We start from the raw sequence: 20,918 nt of genomic DNA, 5'->3' as shown, positions 1-20,918 counted from the left end.
TGGAGTGTGTTTCAAGATTTAAATATCACGAATATAAGCAATTTATTTAAAACATTTACTGATACCTCCAACCCCACCCAACAGTTGCCCCCCACCCCCATCAGCCCTCGGTGCACTTGCACTCCCTCCCCCGTTTGTAGCTACTGAAGAACACCGCTTGCTAACAACTCGGTGCACCCGCACCCCCCTTTCTACTGAAGAACACGGCTCGCTAAAAACACGCAAATCTATACTATTTTGCAATTTTTTAAATATTTTTAGACGTATGTATTTTTATCAGCCCAAGGTGCCAAAGAACGTCTTCTAGCTTTTAATAAAAGGTGACTGCATAGTTGTTAGTGGTAATGGAATAGTTTCAACATTTTAACATCAAAAATTTTTGCTTTTTTTGACAAAACGTGCAATTTTTTTGAAATTTTGACATTTTTTTTTCTTTATTCAGGTCCTTCAAGACCCAGGGGCCAGAACACATCTTAAGGGGCTTGATAATAAGTTACTGACATTTTTTAATTGGCCATGGAATATTTTTTGAACTTATTGTCACAAAGTTTGTTAATTTTTTTATTTTTTTGATAAATTTTGCTTTTCAAGTTCTTAAAGTTTGTCATTTTTTTAAGCCTCAAGAGCCAAGGGAGCTCCTCTAGCGTTTGAAAATAGGTTACTATATAATTTCTAGAGGTAATGGAATGTCTTGCGAGATTTTAAATCACAAATTTCAGCAATTTTTTGACAGCTTTTTTTCATTTTATTGACATTTATTGTTATTTTTCAGGTTTTTGAGACTCAAGGGTCGGAACACCTCTGTTAGGGTTTGATGATAAGTTTCTGGAAAACTCTTGTTGATCATTGATTTTTCTAAACTTTTTAATATCGCAAGTTTTAGCAATTTTTTTTAATAAAACTTGCGATTTTTTCAAGTTTTTAAAGATTTTTTTGCCATTTGTTAGGTTTCTAACCTCAAAATTCACGGAACTTCCTCTAGCGTTTCATAATATGTTACGGCCTAGTGTACAGATAAAGTGGAGTGTTTTTCAAGATTTAAATATTACGAATTTAATCAATTTAGTTAAAACATTTGCAATTTTTTCATGTTTTTGAATTTTTCTGGCACCAGGGGCCCTGCGACCTCCTCAAAGGTTTTATAACAAACTACTGCATAGTTTCTAGAGTTGATTGGATGGTTGTCAATTTTTTAATGACTCTAGTATTAGTAATTTTTGGATAAAATTTAAAATTATTGTTCCTAATATATGGATCTTAATGATCCGGTGAAAATAATTCACGCTTGAAACAGATACTGGATAGTCTCTTGATATAATTAAATGGTTTTTAAGATTTTAATATCTTGAATTTCAGCAAGATTTTGTAAAATGTGTAATTGTATCCAAAATCTGTCAGTATTTTTTTGTCATTCTCTGAGTTTAACGACCATTACTGGCCAACAAACTTTTTTAAAACTCGTTGATGGATTACATGGCAGAACTTAAGAGACAAAAAATGGTTTTGAACTTTTTTACTGCAACGCAGAAAAGTCTTAATTTTGCCTTAATCAGTTTTTTCTATATGATTTATTTACTAACAAGGCTAGAAAACTAGAAGATGCAAAGTCGAAGCCCAACATGGAAAATATTCTTATCTCTCTTTCCCTCTTTCGGTTACGGTTTCTTTCCTTCGCTTTTGTTTACGTTTTATCTTTCTCTCTTTTTGCTGATGCCGCACTTCAGCTGCTGTTATGTGGTGTAATGTCATCATCTCTTGTCCTCATTAACAATGAGTTATAGTGGAAATTTTTTAAATCTTAAATGACTTAACAGGCATTTTTTGAAAAATCATTGTTAATTGCTCTAAAAGCAATTTGTAGAAAATATCTTAATCTTGTTTGTCTCTTTTTTGCAATTTTTCGCCAGGCCGATTTTTCGTCTGATCCATTTGACTTTTCTCTTCAGAAACGGGATAAAGAGGTAGCACCCTATTTGCATCAAGTGGACTTAGAGCCTGTCAGCTCACTGGTCTTCAAGTATGTGATTCACAGAATCTGTTTTAGAGACTTAAACTTATGGTGCGAAGGAAATTTCTTAGAGATTGACCCCCCCCCCCCACTGTTGCCCCCACAACTTGCCACCCCATCGGTCCTCGGGTGTACCCCCCGCTGCGCTCAGTCAGCGCCCCCCCCCCCCGCTGCGCCCCTTCAATTAAACTAAAGCTAGCCTCATTAAACTGTGCTTAGCTGCTCACTAAGGCAACTGTTCGCCGGTCGGTTGATAGCAATTCGCACGACGATAGTAGTCGATTTTGTTACTGTTTTTTCAATTTTTTAATCGGATTTAAGCTTTTTTTTTACAAAACGTTCCTTTTTTTTAAATTTTACATTTATTTTTTCCTACGGGGCTTGATAATAAGTTACTGACATTTTTTAATTGGCCATGGAATATTTTGTGAACTTATTGTCAAATTTTTTTTTAATTTTTTTATTTTTTTGATAAAATTTGATTTTCAAGTTTTTAAAGTTTTAGTCATTTTTTACGACTTTTTTGAGCCACAAGAGCCAAGGAAGCTCCTCCAGCGTTTGAAAATAGGTTACTATATAATTTCTAGAGGTAATGGATTGTCTTGCGAGAGTTTAACATCACAAATTTCAGCATTTTTTTGACAGTTTTTTTTTTCATTTTTTTGACATTTTTTGTTATTATTCACGTCTTTTGAGACTCAAGGGTCGGAACACCTCTGTTAGGGTTTGATGATAAGTTACTGGAAAATTCTCGTTGGTCATAGATTTTTCTAAACTTTTTAATATCGCCAGTTTTAGCATTTTTTTTTTATAAAACTTGCGATTTTTCCAAGTTTTTAAAGATTTTTTGTCATTTTTTAGGTTTCTCTAGCCTCAAAATTCACGGAACTTCCTCTAGCGTTTCATAATATGTTGTGGCCTAGTTTATAGACATAATGGAGTGTGTTTCAAGATTTAAATATCACGAATATAAGCAATTTATTTAAAACATTTACTGATACCTCCAACCCCACCCAACAGTTGCCCCCCACCCCCATCAGCCCTCGGTGCACTTGCACTCCCTCCCCCGTTTGTAGCTACTGAAGAACACCGCTTGCTAACAACTCGGTGCACCCGCACCCCCCTTTCTACTGAAGAACACGGCTCGCTAAAAACACGCAAATCTATACTATTTTGCAATTTTTTAAATATTTTTAGACGTATGTATTTTTATCAGCCCAAGGTGCCAAAGAACGTCTTCTAGCTTTTAATAAAAGGTGACTGCATAGTTGTTAGTGGTAATGGAATAGTTTCAACATTTTAACATCAAAAATTTTTGCTTTTTTTGACAAAACGTGCAATTTTTTTGAAATTTTGACATTTTTTTTTCTTTATTCAGGTCCTTCAAGACCCAGGGGCCAGAACACATCCTAACAAGTTTGATAATAAGTTACTGACAGTTTTTTATTGGCCATGGAATAGTTTTTGAACTTATTGTCACAAATTCTGTTAATTATTTGATAAAATTTGCTTGTCAAGTTTTCAAAGTTTTAGTCGTTTTTTTTATTTTTTTTTGCCTCAAGAGCCACGGGAGCTCCTCTAGCGTTTGAAATTAGGTTACTATATAAATTCTAGATGTAATGGAATGTCTTTCGAGATTTTATCATCACAAATTTCAGCAATTTTTTGACAGCTTTTTTTTATTTTTTTCACATTTATTGTTATTATTCAGGTTTTTTGAGACTCAAGGGTCGGAACAACTCTGTTAGGGTTTGATGATAAGTTACTGGAAAATTCTTTTTGGTCATAGATTTTTCTAAACTTTTTAATATCGCAAGTTTTAGCAATTTTTTTTCATTAAACTTGCGATTTTTTCAAGTTTTCGAGGATTTTTTGTCAATTTTTAGGTTTCTCCAGCCTCAAAATTCACGGAACTTCCTCTAGCGTTTCATATTATGTTACGGCCTAGTTTATAGACGTAATGGAGTGTTTTTCAAGATTTAAATTTATTTAAAACATTTATTTAAATCATTTGCAATTTTTTCGTGTTTTTGAATTTTTTCTGGCACAAGGGGCCCTGTATAATTTCTAGAGTTAGTGGGATGGTTGTCAATTTTTTAATGACTCTAGTGTTACTATTTTTTGGATAAAATTTATAATTTTTCAGATTTTGAAAACTTTTGTTCCTAGTATATGGATCTTTATGAGCCGGTGAGAATATTTCACGCTTGAAACAGAGATACTGGATAGTCTCTTGATATAATTAAATGGTTTTTAAGATTTTAATATCTTGAATTTCAGCAAGATTTTGTAAAATTTGTAATGTATCCAAAATCTGTCAATATTTTTTTGTCGTTCTCTGAGTTTAACGACCATTACAGGCCAAGGAACCTTTTTAAAACTCGGGGGTGGATTACATGGCAGAACTTAAGAGACAAAAAATGGTTTTGAACTTTTTTACTGCAAAGTAGAAAACTTTTAGTTTTGCCTTGATCAGTTTTTTTCTATATGATTTATTTACTAACAAGGCTAGAAAACTAGAAGATGCAAAGTCGAAGCTCAACATGGAAAATATCCCTATCTCACTTTCTCTGTCGGTTAGGTTCTCTTTCCTTCTCTTTTGTTTACGTTTTATCTCTCTCTCTCTGTCTCTCTCTTTTTGCTGATGCCGCACTTCAGCTGCTGTTATGTGGCGTAATGTCATCATCTCTGGTCCTCATTAACAATGAGTTATAGTAGAGTTTTTTAAAATCTTAAATGACTTAACAGGCATTTATTGAGAAATCATTGTTAATTGCTTTAAGAGCAATTTGTAGAAAATATATTGATCCTGTTTGTCTCTTTTCTGCAATTTTTCGCTGGGCCGATTTTCCGTCTGATCCATTTGTCTTTTGTCTTCGGAAACGGGATAAAAAGTTAGCGCCCTGTTTCCATCAAGTGCTCTTAGAGCCTTTCAGCTCACTAGTCTTCAAGTATGTTAATCACAGAATCTGTTTTGGAGACTTATACTTATGTTGCGAAGGGAATTTCTTAGAGATTGAACCCCCCCCCCCACTGTTGCCCCCACAATTGTTGCCACCCCATCGGCCCTCGGGTGTACCCCCCGCTGCGCTCAGTCACCCCCCCCCCCCCCCGCTGCGCCCCTTCAATTAAACTAAAGCTAGCCTCATTAAACTGTGCTTAGCTGCTGACGAAGCCACCTGTTCGCCAGTCGGTTGATAGCAATTCGCACGACGATAGTCGGTTTGTTACTGTTTTTTCAATTTTTTAGTCGGATTTTACCTTTTTTTTGACAAAACGTGCAATTTTTTTCAAATTTTGGCATTTTTTCCTTATTCAGGTCCTTCAAGACCCAGGGGGCAGAACACATCCTAAGGGGTTTGATAATAAGTTACTGACATTTTTTAATTGGCCATGGAAAATTTGAACTTATTGTCACAAATTTTTGTTAATTTTTTGACTTTTTTGATAAAATTTGCTTTTCAAGTTTTTAATGTTTTATTCATTTTTTAAAAAAAATTTTAGCCTCAAGAGCCAAGGGAGCTGCTCTAGCGTTTGAAAATAGGTTACTATAATCTCTAGAGGTAATGGAATGTCTTGCGAGATTTTAACATAACAAATTTCAGCAATTTTTTGACAGCTTTTTTTTTCATTTTTTTGACGTCTATTGTTATTTTTCAGGTTTTTGAGACTCAAGGGTCGGAACACCTCTGTTAGGGTTTGATGATAAGTTACTGGAAATTTCTTGTTGGTCATAGATTTTTCTAAACTTTAATATCGCAAGTTTTAGCAATTTTTTTTTATAAAAACTGCGATTTTTTCAAGTTTTTAAAGAATTTTTTGTCATTTGTTAGGTTTCTCTAGCCTCAAAATTCTCGGAACTTCCTCTAGCGTTTCATAATATGTTACGGCCTAGTTTATAGACGTAATGGAGTGTTTTTAAGATTTAAATATTACGAATATAAGCAATTTATTTAAAACATTTGCAATTTTTTCATGTTTTTGAATTTTTTCTGGCACCAGGGGCCCTGGGACCTCCTCGAAGGTTTTATAATAAAATGCTGCATAATTTCTAGAGTTAATGGGATGGTTGTCATTTTTTTAATGACTCTAGTGTTACAAATTTTTGGATAAAATTTAAAATTTTTCAGATTTTGAAAATTTTTGTTCCTAGTATATGGATAGTCTCTTGATACAATTAAATGGTTCTTAAGATTTTAATATCTTTTGAATTTCAGCAAGATTTTGTACAAATTTGTAATTGTTTCCAAAATCTTTCAAAATTTTTTTGTCCTTCTCTGAGTTTAACGACCATTACTGGCCAACGAACTTTTTTAAAACTCGGGGATGGATTACATGGCAGAACTTAAGAGACAAAAAATGGTTTTGAACTTTTTTACTGCAAAGTAGAAAACTTTTAGTTTTGCCTTGATCAGTTTTTTTCTATATGATTTATTTACTAACAAGGCTAGAAAACTAGAAGATGCAAAGTCGAAGCTCAACATGGAAAATATCCCTATCTCACATTCTCTGTCGGTTAGGTTCTCTTTCCTTCTCTTTTGTTTACGTTTTATCTCTCTCTATCTCTCTCTTTTTGCTGATGCCGCACTTCAGCTGCTGTTATGTGGCGTAATGTCATCATCTCTGGTCCTCATTAACAATGAGTTATAGTAGAATTTTTTTAAAATTATAATTGACTTAACAGGCATTTATTGAGAAATCATTGTTAATTGCTCTAAGAGCAATTTGTAGAAAATATATTAATCCGGTTTGTCTCTTTTCTGCCATTTTTCGCTGGTCCGATTTTTCGTCTGATCCATTTGACTTTTGTCTTCAGAAACGGGATAAAGAGGTAGCGCGCCCTGTTTGCATCAAGTGCTCTTAGAGCCTTTCAGCTCACTAGTCTTCAAGTATGTGATTCACAGAATCTGTTTTGGAGACTTATACTTATTGTGCGAAGGGAATTTCTTAGAGATTGACCCCCCCCCACTTTTTGCCTCCACAACTGTTACCACCCCATCGGCCCTCGGGTGTACCCCCCCCCCCCCCGCTGCGCTCACTCAGCGCCCCCTTCTATTAAACTAAAGCTAGCTTCACTAAACTGTGCTTAGCTGCTGACGAAGCCAACAGTTCGCCGGTCGTTTGAGAGCAATTCGCCCGACGATAGTCGGTTATGTTACTGTTTTTTCAATTTTTTGGATCGGATTTTTCTCTAATTGGTTTCCTTAATCCAATCATAGTTCATTCTAGGCCGAGTTTTTTGTTTGAACTAAATTTCCATTTCTCTCTAGTGGTTTTTTGTGCACATGTGGCATTTTGACATTGATTTTCTTCTTTTTAGAATTGATTTACCCAATTCACTCATAATACGTTCTAGGTTTAGTTGTTTGTTTAGTCAAAGAAAATGCTTTGAATTGTACGTCAGGACTTGTCCTGCTATGTTTTTTGTTTCCTCGTCTGACGCTTTTTTTTCGTTTTACATTTTTCAAATTTTGACATTTTCTTTTCCTTATTCAGGTCTTTCAAGACCCAAGGGCCAGAACACATCCTAAGGGGTTTGATAATAAGTTACTGACAATTTTTTTGGGCCATGGAATAGTTTTTAAACTTATTGTCACAAATTTTGGCAATTTTTTGATAAAATTTGCTTTTTTTCCAATTTTTGAAAGTTTTAGTCGTTTTTATAGATTTTTTTAGCCTCAAGAGTCCAGGGAGCTCCTCCAGCGTTTGAAAATAGGTTACTACATATTTTCTAGATGTAATGGAATTTCTTGCGAGATTTTAACATCACAAATTTTAGCAATTTTTTGACATTTTTTCATCTTTCTTGACATTTATTGTTATTATTCAGGTTTTTTGAGCCTCAAGCGTCGGAACACCTCTGTTAGGGTTTGTGGATAAGTTATTGGAAAATTTTTGTTGATCATGGATTTTTCTAAACTTTTTAATATTGCAAGTTTTAGCGATTTTTTTTATAAAACTTTTTTAAAGGCCGTTTTTAAAGGGTTTTTTGTCATTTGTTAGGTTTCTCTGACTTCAAAAGTCACGGAACTTCCTCTAGCGTTTCATAATATGTTACGGCCTAGTTTATAGACGTAATGGAGTGTTTTCCAAGATTTAAATACCACGAATTTAAGCAATTTATTTAAAACAATTGCAATTTTTTCATGTTTTTGAATTTTTTCTGGCACCAGGGGCCCTAGAACCTCCTCGAAGGTTTTATAATAAACTGCTGCATAGTTTCTAGAGTTAATGGGATGGTTGTCAATTTTTAATGACTCTAGTGTTACTAATTTTTGGATAAAATGTAAAATTTTTCACGTTTTGAAAATTTTTGTTCGTAGTATATGGATCTTTGAGCCAGTGAAACTATTTCACGCCTGAAAAAGAGATACTGGATAGTCTCTTGATACAATTAAATGTTTCTTAAGATTTTAATGTCTTCTGAGTTTCAGCAAGATTTTGTACGAATTTGTAATTGTTTCCAAAGTCTTTCAAAAATTTTTTGTCCTTCTCTGAGTTTAACGACCATTACTGGCCAACCAACCTTTTTAAAACTCGGGGGTGGATTACATGGCAGAACTTAACAGAGAAAAAATGGTTTTGAACTTTTTATTGCAAAGTAGAAAACTTTTAATTTTGCCTTAATCAGTTTTTTCTATATGATTTATTTACTAACAAGGCTAGAAAACTAGAAGATGCAAAGTCGAAGCCCAACATGGAATATATACCTATCTCCCTTTCTATCTGTCGGTTAGGGTTTTTTTCCTGCTCTTTCGTTTACGTTTTATCTCTCTCTCTCTTTCTCTTTGCTGTTGCCGCACTTCAGCTGCTGTTATGTGGCGTAATGTCATCATCTCATGTCCTCATTAACAATGAGTTATAGTGGAAATTTTTAAAATCTTAAATGACTTAACAGGTATTTTTTGAGAAATCATTGTTAATTGCTCTAAAAGCAATTTGTAGAAAATATTTTAATCCTGTTTGTCTCTTATGCATTTTTTTCGCTTGGCCGATTTTTCGTCTGATCCATTTGACTTCTGTCTTCAGAAACGGGATAAAGAGGTAGCGCCCTGTTTGCATAAAGTGCTCTTAGAGCCTTTCAGCTCACTAGTCTTCAATTATGTGATTCACAGAATCTGTTTTAGAGACTTATACTTATGGTGCGAAGGGAATTTCTCAGAGATTGACCCCCCCCACTGTTGCCCCCACAACTGTTGCCACCCCATCGGCCCTCGGGTGTACCCCCCACCCGCTGCGCTCACTCAGCGCCCCCGCTGAGCCCCTTCAATTAAACTAAAGCTAGCCTCACTAAACTGTGCTTAGCTGCTGACGAAGCCAACTGTTCGCCGGTCGTTTGATAGCAATTAGCACGACGATAGTCGGTTTTGTTACTGTTTTTTCAATTTTTTGGATCGGATTTTTCTCTAAATGGTTTCCTTAATCCAATCATAGTTCATTCTAGGCCTAGTTTTTTGTTTGAACTAAATTTCCATTTCTCCCTAGTGGTTTTTTGTGCACATGTGGCATTTTGACATTGATTTTCTTTTTTTTAGAATTGGTTTACGTACGTTCTAGGTCTAGTTGTTTTAAGTCAAAGAAAATGTTTTGAATTGTGCGTCAGGACTTGTCCTGCTATGTTTTTTGTTTCCTCGTCTGACTTTTTTTTCGTTTTATATTTGTCCACACAGCAATGCTGAAAATCAAAATTACTGAATGACGTCTTCTTCTCACTAACGGCGTTTGCGCGTGTGACGTCATTTCTCTTTCTCTCTCTAGCAAAGCTTTTAGGTTCATTTGCGAGGTTGGATTTTTATCATACGTGACTTACCTCACTCAATAAATTGACCTTTTCATTTTAAAACTTAAGTTTAGTTTGAATTAGTTTGAAGTCAAAGAAACTCATATGTGTTATAAGGGTCCCTAATGAAAAGGCTTCTGCGCTATGATTTTTAACAAGCTTTAATAATTTATTGCTGAATGTTTTTCACATAGCTTTTTGAGCGGCATCGGTAACCTTTTCTTCTTATATCTTTCTCTATTTCCATCTTTATTACACGGCACGCAAGTCTATTCTTTCGCAGCTATTCCGACGATCTGCCAGCTATGTTTACTTATAGATTTAACGTCTCTCGAAGTGGCGCTTCGCAATGGTATCAAAGATTAATTGTACGTTTGTAAGGATGTTTCACCATCTGAAACAAATATTGGACTTTGAAACGTAGTTTTGTTATATCAGCTGCCAATTTATACTCTTTTTTGCTTTTTGTATTGTTTTTTTTCTCATTTATATGGTCTCTGTTTAGTGTTTCGGTTGAAACGGGTTTATTTTATTATTTTAAAAACGTTTAAGTTGATTTTCAATGCATGTTGATAAATTTTTATCAGTTATATCCAATTTTGATTTGTTTTGACTTAAAAATATTGTTTTTAAGCTTTAAGCTCCAGTTTTTATTCCTGTACATTTATTTATTTAGAACTGCTCTATTCGTGTTGATTTGAAAGAAAGCTTTTGATTATTAGATAAGGCTGTTTTTACTAAAAAAAATGATACAATTTTTTCAGGTTTTGCGTGTTTGCCTTTAATTTTTTTGTGTTCATGTGGGGTGTTGGATGTTTAAATGATGGAACATTCAAAAGGTTTTCAAGGGTACTGTAAGATAGGGAAGTAGCATTTCGTAGAGTTTTATTTTGTTCTTCCTTCTTTTGCCTTTCCTCGGTTTTTACTAAGAAGCTTTTGTAGATCCCTTAGTAGTTAATTTAATACAAGCGAACTGCTATTGAACCTTCTGCTTGTTCAAGTAGCAACTGGTTAATGTAGTTGAAAAAATTGTTATAATTGAAATACTCGATTTTTTTAGTGAGAAGCTGGCGGAGACCTAAATGAATTTGTGTCGATTCCGGGGTCTTCGGTTATGTTTTAAAGATCTTTTTACACGTTTTCTTGATTTTTGAAGTCGATTTGGAGTAATGATTTTGATTGCTGAAACAGCAATTTTAGCGAAAAAGCTAGTGTTTTTGCTGCAGCGAAGTGTGAAAACGATTTTTTTAAACAAAAATTTGCGTTCTCGATTTTACTTTATTGTTCACCTGCTGTAATTTGTTTTTTTAACCTCTGTTTTTTATTGATCGTTTTTAAATGGTTTTCCAATTCAATCCATATTGTTTTCTACGTCTACTTTTTGTCAATGAACTATGAAAATTTTTGATTCTGGTGCTGTGGTTCATTAAGCTCAACGATGGTTATGAAATTTTGAAAACTTCTTGGGATTGAGGAATTAATTTATGCTTAATGGGTATCTGGATTTTGAAAATAGCACTTTAGCAATGTTTGTTTTAGGAGCAAAGGGACCTGTCTCTAGTTTTAATCCATATTGAACATTCACGAAAACTTATCCTTCGTTTGAAGGTTTTTTAATATAAACAAAGATGCCTGGTTTTTAGTAGTCAACTCCTCTGTACCGGCTCCCCATTTTGATTGTGTAGATTTTGTATTCAGATTTGAAACATTAGCTAACTGCCAATAAGACAGTATCCTCTTATTTGCATTAGAATGTTTCGGTTAATATATTACACGAAGTTGGATACCATTGCACGAAGTTAGATTGTATACCGGAATAAAATGTATCATTGCTTTGAATTATTTTCTGCGAGGTCTTTGTATAGGCACGGTATTCATGCTAAAACTAAATAGTTAAAAAAATGTCATGGGTGGAAATATTCGCTCAGGAAATTGGATTAACAAAACCTCGCTACCTGTGCTATGCTATCCTCTCAGTATTTGATCAATTTAAAGTTTGCTTCGTAAAATAATAACTCGACAGTATTCTGAAATTATAATTTGAGTGGGTTGTTGACTAAGTCGGGGTGTTGTCAACAAAATATAGCTAGAGTAATTCACTATAAAACAAACAGACGGGTAATTTATTAATTCAACTTCCTTACGAAAAAACTTCATTAATTTACATGTTGGGTATTAGAGGCGAATACAGTATAGTTAGTTGTTCGTGGATCTGCCAATTTTTCTTTGTAAGCTTTGAACAAACAAACAAACAAGTTCTCAGTGTTTAACGGACCTTTTTCGCTTGGTTCTTTTCAGTTTGTCAACCCAACAGCTTAGAGAGCCAGCTATCACAGCCGACACTTGTTAACTTTTGGATGATTTTCTAATCTTATAATTCAACCTTTATCTGCTAGCTTAGATTGTTGGCCATTTCTCTCTGTGTTTCGGAGTAATCGAAAAAAAACTATAAGAGATTTTCTTTAACAACGAAAACCAAAGAACTTGAATTTTAGCCAATCAGAGTTGCTACGGATTTCACGCTCTTTGATACTTTTAGCCGCAACACAACTCCGTTTTACTTGGTTTACTCAATGCATCAAAGGTATGAGACATTGGTTTATGCCATTCCATGGTACAGACGTTCAGAGGAATAGTCAACAATCGTTTATCCCAATCACCATCTTTTCCCAGCATTATTCCAAAAAGTAACTAACTGTAATTAATTTAAACACAAATAAAAAACAAATTAACAAACGCACTCTTTTCTTTTGGAACCTACGGTTTCCCTCAAGGTTATTAAAGTTTTCCCTAAAGGTTATTAAAAATTTTTTTAAAAAAATAGAGCTGTATAATTGTTTTATTAACCAAATTATTGACCAAAATAAAATTTGTTCATAGCAAGAAGTCATAGTCAAAAATGCATTTTGAAGCGCCTGCATTTTTTTAGGTCATCCAAGATAGTTGTAAAAAACTGCAGTCAAATAAAAATGGTCAGTTAAGACTATGTGGTCAGTTAGGACTCTGTGCGACCTATAATCAGACTGTAATGCGACTTTGCCTTCTGATCAGACCGTAGTGTGGCCATTGTCTAGACCATCGTGCTACTCAATCGTTTCCCAGACTATGTAATTTGGGTCGCACCAAATATTTACACCAGACTGGTCTATGGTGGCTCAAGTAATCCTGGGAAAACCTTGACCTGGACATTAAAGAACGATTTGCAATGTAAGGGAACAATAGCACTTCCAGGTGTAGTTTATTTTATAATAATTATCCGAAAAAAGATGATACTTCTATCGGCTTGTTATTAAATTGTTTGACCTTTGGAAAAATTGCAAAGAAAACTGATTAAAGGAAAAATAATCTTGGACTAGTCCTTTTCAGCTTGGACTTGAATGGTGTCACGAATTTTTCAAACAGAGATGCCGCTTACGAATTTTCTTCAAAAGAGATAACGAAGGCAGCGGACACAAAACAATGGAGGAGAGAGAGGTTGCTAATTTTGGAGAAGCAAAAATACTTCAAAATATAAAAATTCTTTTGATCAATTTTACTGAAATATAATTGATTGGGGTTACGATAATTTATTTAATTATTTTCGATTATAATCGATTTTATGTTCTAAAATGGCAAATCTGCAGTCAGTGCCATAGTTTTTTGTAGTTATTTATGGAATGTGGGGGGACGCAAATCAAGCCGAAGTAAAAGAGCCGACATCAAAGCAAGCCGAAAGTTATGTAATAATTATGTAATCTATAAGAAATAGTACATTGTTAATCGTTACAATCAAATTGGGCATAGTATTATTCTGATTATGTATTCCAATGCACCAAAGGAACAAAAACAGTTGTTAGATATATAGTGGGTAGATGCTTCAGCGGACCGCTGTCTATAGCCATGCCTCTTATCCGCTGTGGGATGTAATCCGGAAAACGTTGGCCGATAATCGCGGCAAAGCGCGCTGGCCTGAGGCAACTGAAAATAGTAGTCGCCTAACTTGACCTGATTTTCAAAATTTGGCTTGTTTGCCTATCGGTTTCCTTGACCGCTACCCAATTTGGGAACTTATACAGAAAAGATTTCTTTATGCTCAAACATCTTAGAACTCTTGAAGAGGGCAAATATTTATAAGGGAAAGTAAATTTTGCCCTTCTTTTTTGCCGCTCTTTTGTAAGGATAATTGTTAGAAAGTTTCACTAAATGTTAAATTTTTGCAATCATACCACAACGAAAGTTTTTTATGAAAATGCAGATCATTAGTCGAATTACTGTATTATACAATTTTTTTACTTGGCATTTTCGGGTCTTTCTCATTATTGCCCCACTCCCCCCATCGTGGTAATTAAATTATAATATGACTATAATTTTGTACTATCGTCAATTTTTCAAACTGTCATTCATCCTCCCTACCCCCGGTTACAGAGCACATAACATTAAATGATAAACCGGATCTTTTCTCTTTGTGCCCCCCAGCTTAGTGGGTGCATAATATTTGCACCCCCAGAAGCACGTGAAATATTTATAGATAATGATTTATCATGTAATGACACGTGCTCTGCAATTGGGAGAGCATAACGTACTTGGGAGCGCAAACGGAAAAAATGCGATAAAACATTATGTAAAGATATTGCACGTGCTTCGGGGGGAGGGTTGCAAATAAAATGCCCATTAAGCGTGGGGGCGCACAAAGAGAAAAGCCGTTAGAATGTTTTATCATTTATGATCGATTTTTAGTTGCTGAACCAGTAGCGCATTATTTGATTTGTAAATAGAGCTGTATAATTGTTAACCAAAAAAAATTTGATCATAGCAAAAAGTCAGAGTTAAAAAGTCATTTGGAAGCGCCTGCATTTTTTAGGTCATCAAAACATTGGTAAAAAAACGGCTGTCAAATAGATGTGGTCAGTTAAGACTATGTGGTCAGATAGGACTCTGTGCGACCTATAATCTGACTGTAATGCGACTTTGCCTTCTGATCAGACCGTAGTGTGGCCATCGTCTAGACCATAGTGCTCCTCAAGCGTTTCCCAGACTATGTAGTTTGGGTCGCACCAAATATCTTCAGAGTGGTCTAGGGTGGCTAAACTAATCCTGGGAAGACCTTGACCTGGACATTAAAGAATGATTTGCAATGTTAGGGAACAACAGTACTTCCAGGTGTAGTTTTTTTTTATAATAATTATTCGAAAAAGTTGATACTTCTATCGGCTTGTTATTAAATTGTTTGACCTTTGGAAAAATTGCAAAGAAAACTTATTAAAGGAAAAATGATCTTGGACTATTCCTTTTCAGCTTGGACTTTCGAATGGTGTCAAGAATTTTTCAAACAGAGATGCGGAAAGAGATAAAGAAGGTAGCGGAGACGAAAGGTTGGAGAAGAGAGAGGTTGCTAATTTTCTAAGAAGCAAAAAAACTTTAAATTTAAAATTTCTTTTGATTAATTTTACTGAAATATTATTGATTGGGTTACGATAACTCATTTAACTATTTTCAATTATAATCGATTTAATGTTCCAAAATGTCAAATCTGCACCCAGTGCCATAGTTTTATGTAATGATTTGTTATGGAATGTGGGGGTGAACGCAAATCAAGCCGAAGTAAAAGAGACGACATGAAAGCAAGCCGAAAGTTATGTGATAATTATGTAATCTATAAGAAATAATACTTTTTTATTCGTTACAATCAACACTGGGCAGTATTATTCTGATTATGTATTCCAATGCACCAAAGGAACAAAAACAGTTGTTAGATATATAGTGTGTAGGTGCCTCAGCGGACCGCTGTCTATAGCCATGCCTCTCATTCGTTGCGGGAAGTAATCCGGAAAACGTTGGCCGATAATCGCGGCAAATCGTGCTGGCCCGAGGCAACTGAAAATAGTAGTCGACTAACTTGACCTCATTTTCAAAATTCGTCTTGCCTATCGGTTTACTTGATCGCTACCCAGTGTGGGAACTTATACAGAAAAGATTTCTTCGTGTTCAAACAGCTTAGAACTCTTGAAGAGCGCAAAATATTTATAAATAAGGGAAAGTAAAGTTTGCCCTTCTTTTTTGCCGCTCTTTTGGAAGAATAGTTGTTAGAAACATTAACTGAATGTTAAATTTTAGCAATCATACCACAATGAAAGTACTTTATAAAAATGCAGAGCATTAACCAAATTATTGTATAATACAATTTTTCTAATTGGTAGTTTCGGGTCTTTCTCATTATTGCCCCCACTCCTCCCCATCGCAGTAATTAAATTATAATATGGCTATAATTTTGTACTATCGTCAATTTTTCAAACCGTCATTCATCCTCCCCCCCCCCACCGGTTACAGAGCACATATCATTAAATGATAAATCGGATCTTTTCCCTTTGTGCCCCCCAGCTTAGTGGGTGCATATTATTTGCACCCCCAGAAGCACGTGAAATATTTTTAGATAAAGATTTATCATGTAATGACACGTGCTCTGTAATTGGGAAAGCATAACGTACTTGGGGGCGCAAACGGAAAAGATGCGAGAAAACATTATGTAAAGATATTGCACGTGCTTCGGGGAAAGGGGTGCAAATAAAATGCCCATTAAGCGTGGGGGGGCGCACAAAGAGAAAAGCCGTTAGAATGTTTTATCATTTATGATCGATTTTTAGTTGCTGAAACAGTAGCGCATTATTTAAGCTGTAAATAGAGCTGTATAATTGTTTTTTTAACCAACTTATCGACCAAAAAAAATTTGATCATAGCAAAAAATCAGAGTCAAAAAGTCGTTTTGAAGCGCCTGCATTTGTTAGGTCATCAAAATATTTGTTAAAAAGGGCTGTCAAATAAATATGGTCAGTTAAGACTCTGTGGTCAGTTAGGACTCTGTGCGACCTATAATCTGACTGTAATGCGACTTTGCCTTCTGATCAGACCGTAGTGTGGCCATCGTCTAGACCATCGTTCTCCTCAAGCGTTTTCCAGACTATGCAGTTTGGGTCGCACCAAATATTTTCAGAGTGGTCTAGGGTGGCTAAACTAATCCTGGGAAGACCTTGACCTGGACATTAAAGAACGATTTGCAATGTAAGGGAACAATAGTACTTCCAGGTGTAGTTTATTTTTTCATAATAATTATTCGAAAAAAGTTGATACTTCTATCGGCTTGTTATTAAATTGTTTGACCTTTGGAAAAATTGCAAAGAAAACTTATTAAAGGAAAAATGATCTTGGACTATTCCTTTTCAGCTTGGACTTTCGAATGGTGTCAAGAATTTTTCAAACAGAGATGCGGAAAGAGATAAAGAAGGTAGTGGAGACAAAAGGTTGGAGAAGAGAGAGGTTGCTAATTTTCTAAGAAGCAAAATTACTTAAATTTAAAATTTCTTTTGATTAAATTTACTGAAATTTTGATTGGGTTACGATAATTCATTCAATTAAATTCAATTATAATCGATTTTATGTTCCAAAATGGCAAATCTGCACCCAGTGCCATAGTTCTATGTAATGATTTATTATGGAATGTGGGGGTGAACGCAAATCAAGCCGAAGTAAAAGAGACGACATGAAAGCAAGGCGAAAGTTAAGTGATAATTATGTAATCTATAATAAATAATACATTTCTATTCGTTACAATCAACACTGGGCAGTATTATTCTGATTATGTATTCCAATGCACCAAAGGAACAAAAACAGTTGTTAGATATATAGTGGGTAGGTGCTTCAGCGGACCGCTGTCTATAGCCATGCCTCTCATTCGTTGTGGGAAGTAATCGGGAAAACGTTGGCCGATAATCGCGGCAAAGCGCGCTGGCCTGAGGCAACTGAAAATAGTAGTCGGCTAACTTGACCTCGTTTTCAAAATTCGGCTTGCCTATCGGTTTACTTGACCGCTACCCAGTGTGGGAATTTATACAGAAAAGATTTCTTCATGTTCAAACATCTTAGAACTCTTGAAGAGCGCCAAGTATTTATAAATAAGGGAAAGTAAATTTTGCCCATCTTTTTTGCCGCTCTTTTGGAAGAATAGTTGTTAGAAACATTCACTGAATGTTAAATTTTTGCAATCATACCACAATGAAAGTACTTCATAAAAATGCAGAGCATTAGCCAAATTATTGTATAATACAATTTTTCTAATTGGCATTTTCGGGTCTTTCTCAATATTGCCCCACTCCCCCCATCGTGGTAATTAAATTATAATATGACTATAATTTTGTACTATCGTCATTTTTCAAACCGTCATTCATCCTCCCTACCCCCCCCCCCCCCACCGGTTACAGAGCACATGTCATTAAATGATATATCGCATCTTTTCCCTTTGTGCCCCCCAGCTTAGTGGGTGCATAATATTTGCACCCCCAGAAGCACGTGCAATATTTTTAGATAATGATTTATCTTGTAATGACACGTGTTCTGTAATTGGGAGAGCATAACGTACTTGGGGGGGGGGGGGGTGGCGCAAACTGAAAAGATGCGATAAAGCATTATGTAAAGATATTGCACGTGCGTCGGGGGGATGGAGGGGTGCAAATAAAATACGCCCACTAAGCGGGGGGGGGGGGCGCACAAACGGAAAAGCCGTCAGAATGCTTTATCATTTATGATTGATTTTTAGTTGCTGAAACAGTAGCGCATGATTTAAAACGGCACTTTGGTATCAAATTAGTGATCCAAACATTCATAATTCAAAACCTGCAATGTATATTTTGCACTATTTCTTGCAGTTGCATTTCGACATGAACATTGACGCCAATTTTTTGGGAAACTTCAAGTCTTTAAAACTGAACCTCTTTTTCAAGTTAGGCTCTTCAATTGCTTTTCCGAACTGTTTGCAACACGCAAATAAAGGAATGACAACCAGTAGGCTGTAAACTGCTACCATTGGGTAAAGTACAGCACGTGCATCTATAGTTTTCAATTTTTCATTCATATCTGACCAAAAATATCTGTCGTCGGAGAGGTGAAGAGCAGGGACAATAACAGCGGACAGCAGAGCCAGCGGTAGTAAATACTGGCACCAGAAGGCAAATATAACTCCTGATACCTGAAAAAGAATAGATCAAATACAATAAAAAAAACGAGAGGTTCTATTATGCCCCTATAAAACTATGCCCCTAATTAGAACTAGAGATTCGACTAAGTTATTTTAGATAGCAGGTTACTGTGTGAAGAAAAAACGTCTTCATAACAGAACTTAGTCAAGCTACTATTTTTGTATCTAATAAAAAATTTTGTTTCTAATTGACAGTTGCGATATACACAGAGAGAGAGAGAGAGAAAGTTGAATCTTTTCTGGTTGTGCCCCCAAGTACGTTATGCGCCCCCAGTTACAGAGCACGTGCTATTACATAGTAATTCATTATGTAAAAATATGGCACGTGCGTCGGGGGGGGGGGGGGGTGCAAATAAAATGCACCCTCTAAGCTGGGGGGGGGGGGGCAGAAACGGAGAAGATTCAGAAAGCATAATAAAACGGTTAATATTTTTTTCGTTTCGGGAAGATTTTTAAAATTTTGGTTGACGAAATCACCGAAGTAATCTTTTGTCCTTTAGCAAAGAAAAACGAGCTTAAACAATTTATGAAAAAAATTCTTAGGCAGGTGCAAGTTCGAATCGGCACAAGTTCGAATGTCTCAGCAACTACCGTAATTGCGCCTGAAAAAAGAACCGTCGATTAATTCTATGTTTTGGGATAGTCCCTCAGTATTGTATTGTTCGCAATACCACCAAAAACAATCACATGGCTTGTCAAAATTTCTGCACAAGATTGTCACTTGACTCCACAATTAAATCGGGCAAACCATTGATGTATATGAGAAAAAAGAGTGATCCTAGATTTAAAACCTGTGGTGCACCAAAGAAAGTTTCTTTTGTTGATGACACTTTTCTGATGTACTGTTTTCTGTTTTTCAGGTAAATTTCAAGAGAACGTAAAATAGTACTACAAATTCGTTTCCCTTCCAATTTTTCAGTTGAGATGTATGATCAAAACTACCAAATGCTTTTGTGAGATCTCAAAGACAGGCCTCTGACAAAAATCATAGTTTCTTGAGAGAAACTTTTCCGTCACATTAAGAATAGTTTCAACACAAGATTTTTTAGTTAGGAAACCAAACTGGTTCGGACTGTAGACTTTGTTTCTGATGACAAAAAGGCATAAAACGCTTGACAATGAGCGCCTCAAAGTTTCTGTCAATTGTGCTCAGTATGCTTATCGGACAATAATTTGAAAGTTTTCAAAGTCCCCTGATTTGTATAATATTATTTCGGCAACTTTCACTGTATCCGGAAACTGAGTTTTTCATCATTTCATGAAAAACTTGTTTGATAAGGAAGAACTGTAGCCCCTACTATTGACAATACCTTAGCACTTACTCTATCATGATCCTCAGAACAACGTATAAGAACGTTTTTTGACCTACAAAAATATGTTTGGCAGCTGCCACTAATACGCAGGTATACTTTATTTTTGACGGTATGCGGTTTCGAATTTCTTCTTAGCGCTTTCATCGCTCGACTTCTAATCGAATGTTAACATAAGTAATAATCTTGTCGGGCTGCAGGCTTGTTTTTGGACGCTCTTTCTTGACGTAATTTTTTTAAAATCCTGATAAGTTTCATTGAGTTTTGGCATAAAAATCTTTTTTTTTCTAATTTTTCTATTTCAGTCATTTCAAACCTAATCATACCGTTCCCTCAGAGAACCATTTTTCTTTTTGGCATAGTAAATCCCTTTGCTCGATAATTTTCCTCCACTGAGAAGACATGCAATTTTTTTGGACATGTATCTCATAGAAGCCAATAGATCTAGGAAATTTTTAAGCAAGTGAAACTTGAATTATAGATTGATTTACTGTTGGCAAATTCAGCTCATTGGTGAGTATTTGATCCCATAAAATGAGAAAAGTCGAAAGTTTGTTTCATCATTGAAATCATTAACTCTTTTTTCTCCTAGTTATTTTGCTGTTTATATCCTTAAATTGCGGGGCCTCACAGTAATCAGACCATTTATGGAAACGTATTTAATACAAGCATTCGAATATTGCGCACCTAGCACGTGATCAAGAAATTTTTATAAATTTCGAAGTTATTCTAGTGGGCTGATAATGCGTAACCTCTAATCCGACCCGGAAGACAAAATTTTCGAAACAGATTCGTTATTGGAATTAATGTCAATTT

The 20,918-nt window shown here is 35.3% G+C and overlaps 1 protein-coding gene across 2 annotated transcripts in view; it reads right to left on the bottom strand.

Moving 5' to 3' along the window:
* Positions 1–18,305: 18,305 nt before the first annotated feature.
* The window catches only part of LOC142345431 (uncharacterized), a 75,724-nt gene continuing 73,111 nt past the window's right edge, over positions 18,306–20,918 (bottom strand). For both annotated transcript variants that reach the window (XM_075397477.1, XM_075397478.1), the window contains one exon: positions 18,306–18,783. In XM_075397477.1, the coding sequence (XP_075253592.1) occupies positions 18,451–18,783 (333 nt within the window). In that variant the 3' untranslated portion in view covers positions 18,306–18,450. The remainder of the gene's footprint in view (positions 18,784–20,918) is intronic.

The sequence above is a fragment of the Convolutriloba macropyga genome, chromosome 9, assembly GCF_964194025.1.
Source record: "Convolutriloba macropyga chromosome 9, txConMacr16.3, whole genome shotgun sequence".
In the NCBI taxonomy this organism is placed as follows: domain Eukaryota; kingdom Metazoa; phylum Xenacoelomorpha; order Acoela; family Convolutidae; genus Convolutriloba; species Convolutriloba macropyga.
This window is presented reverse-complemented; position numbering and strand designations above follow the sequence as displayed.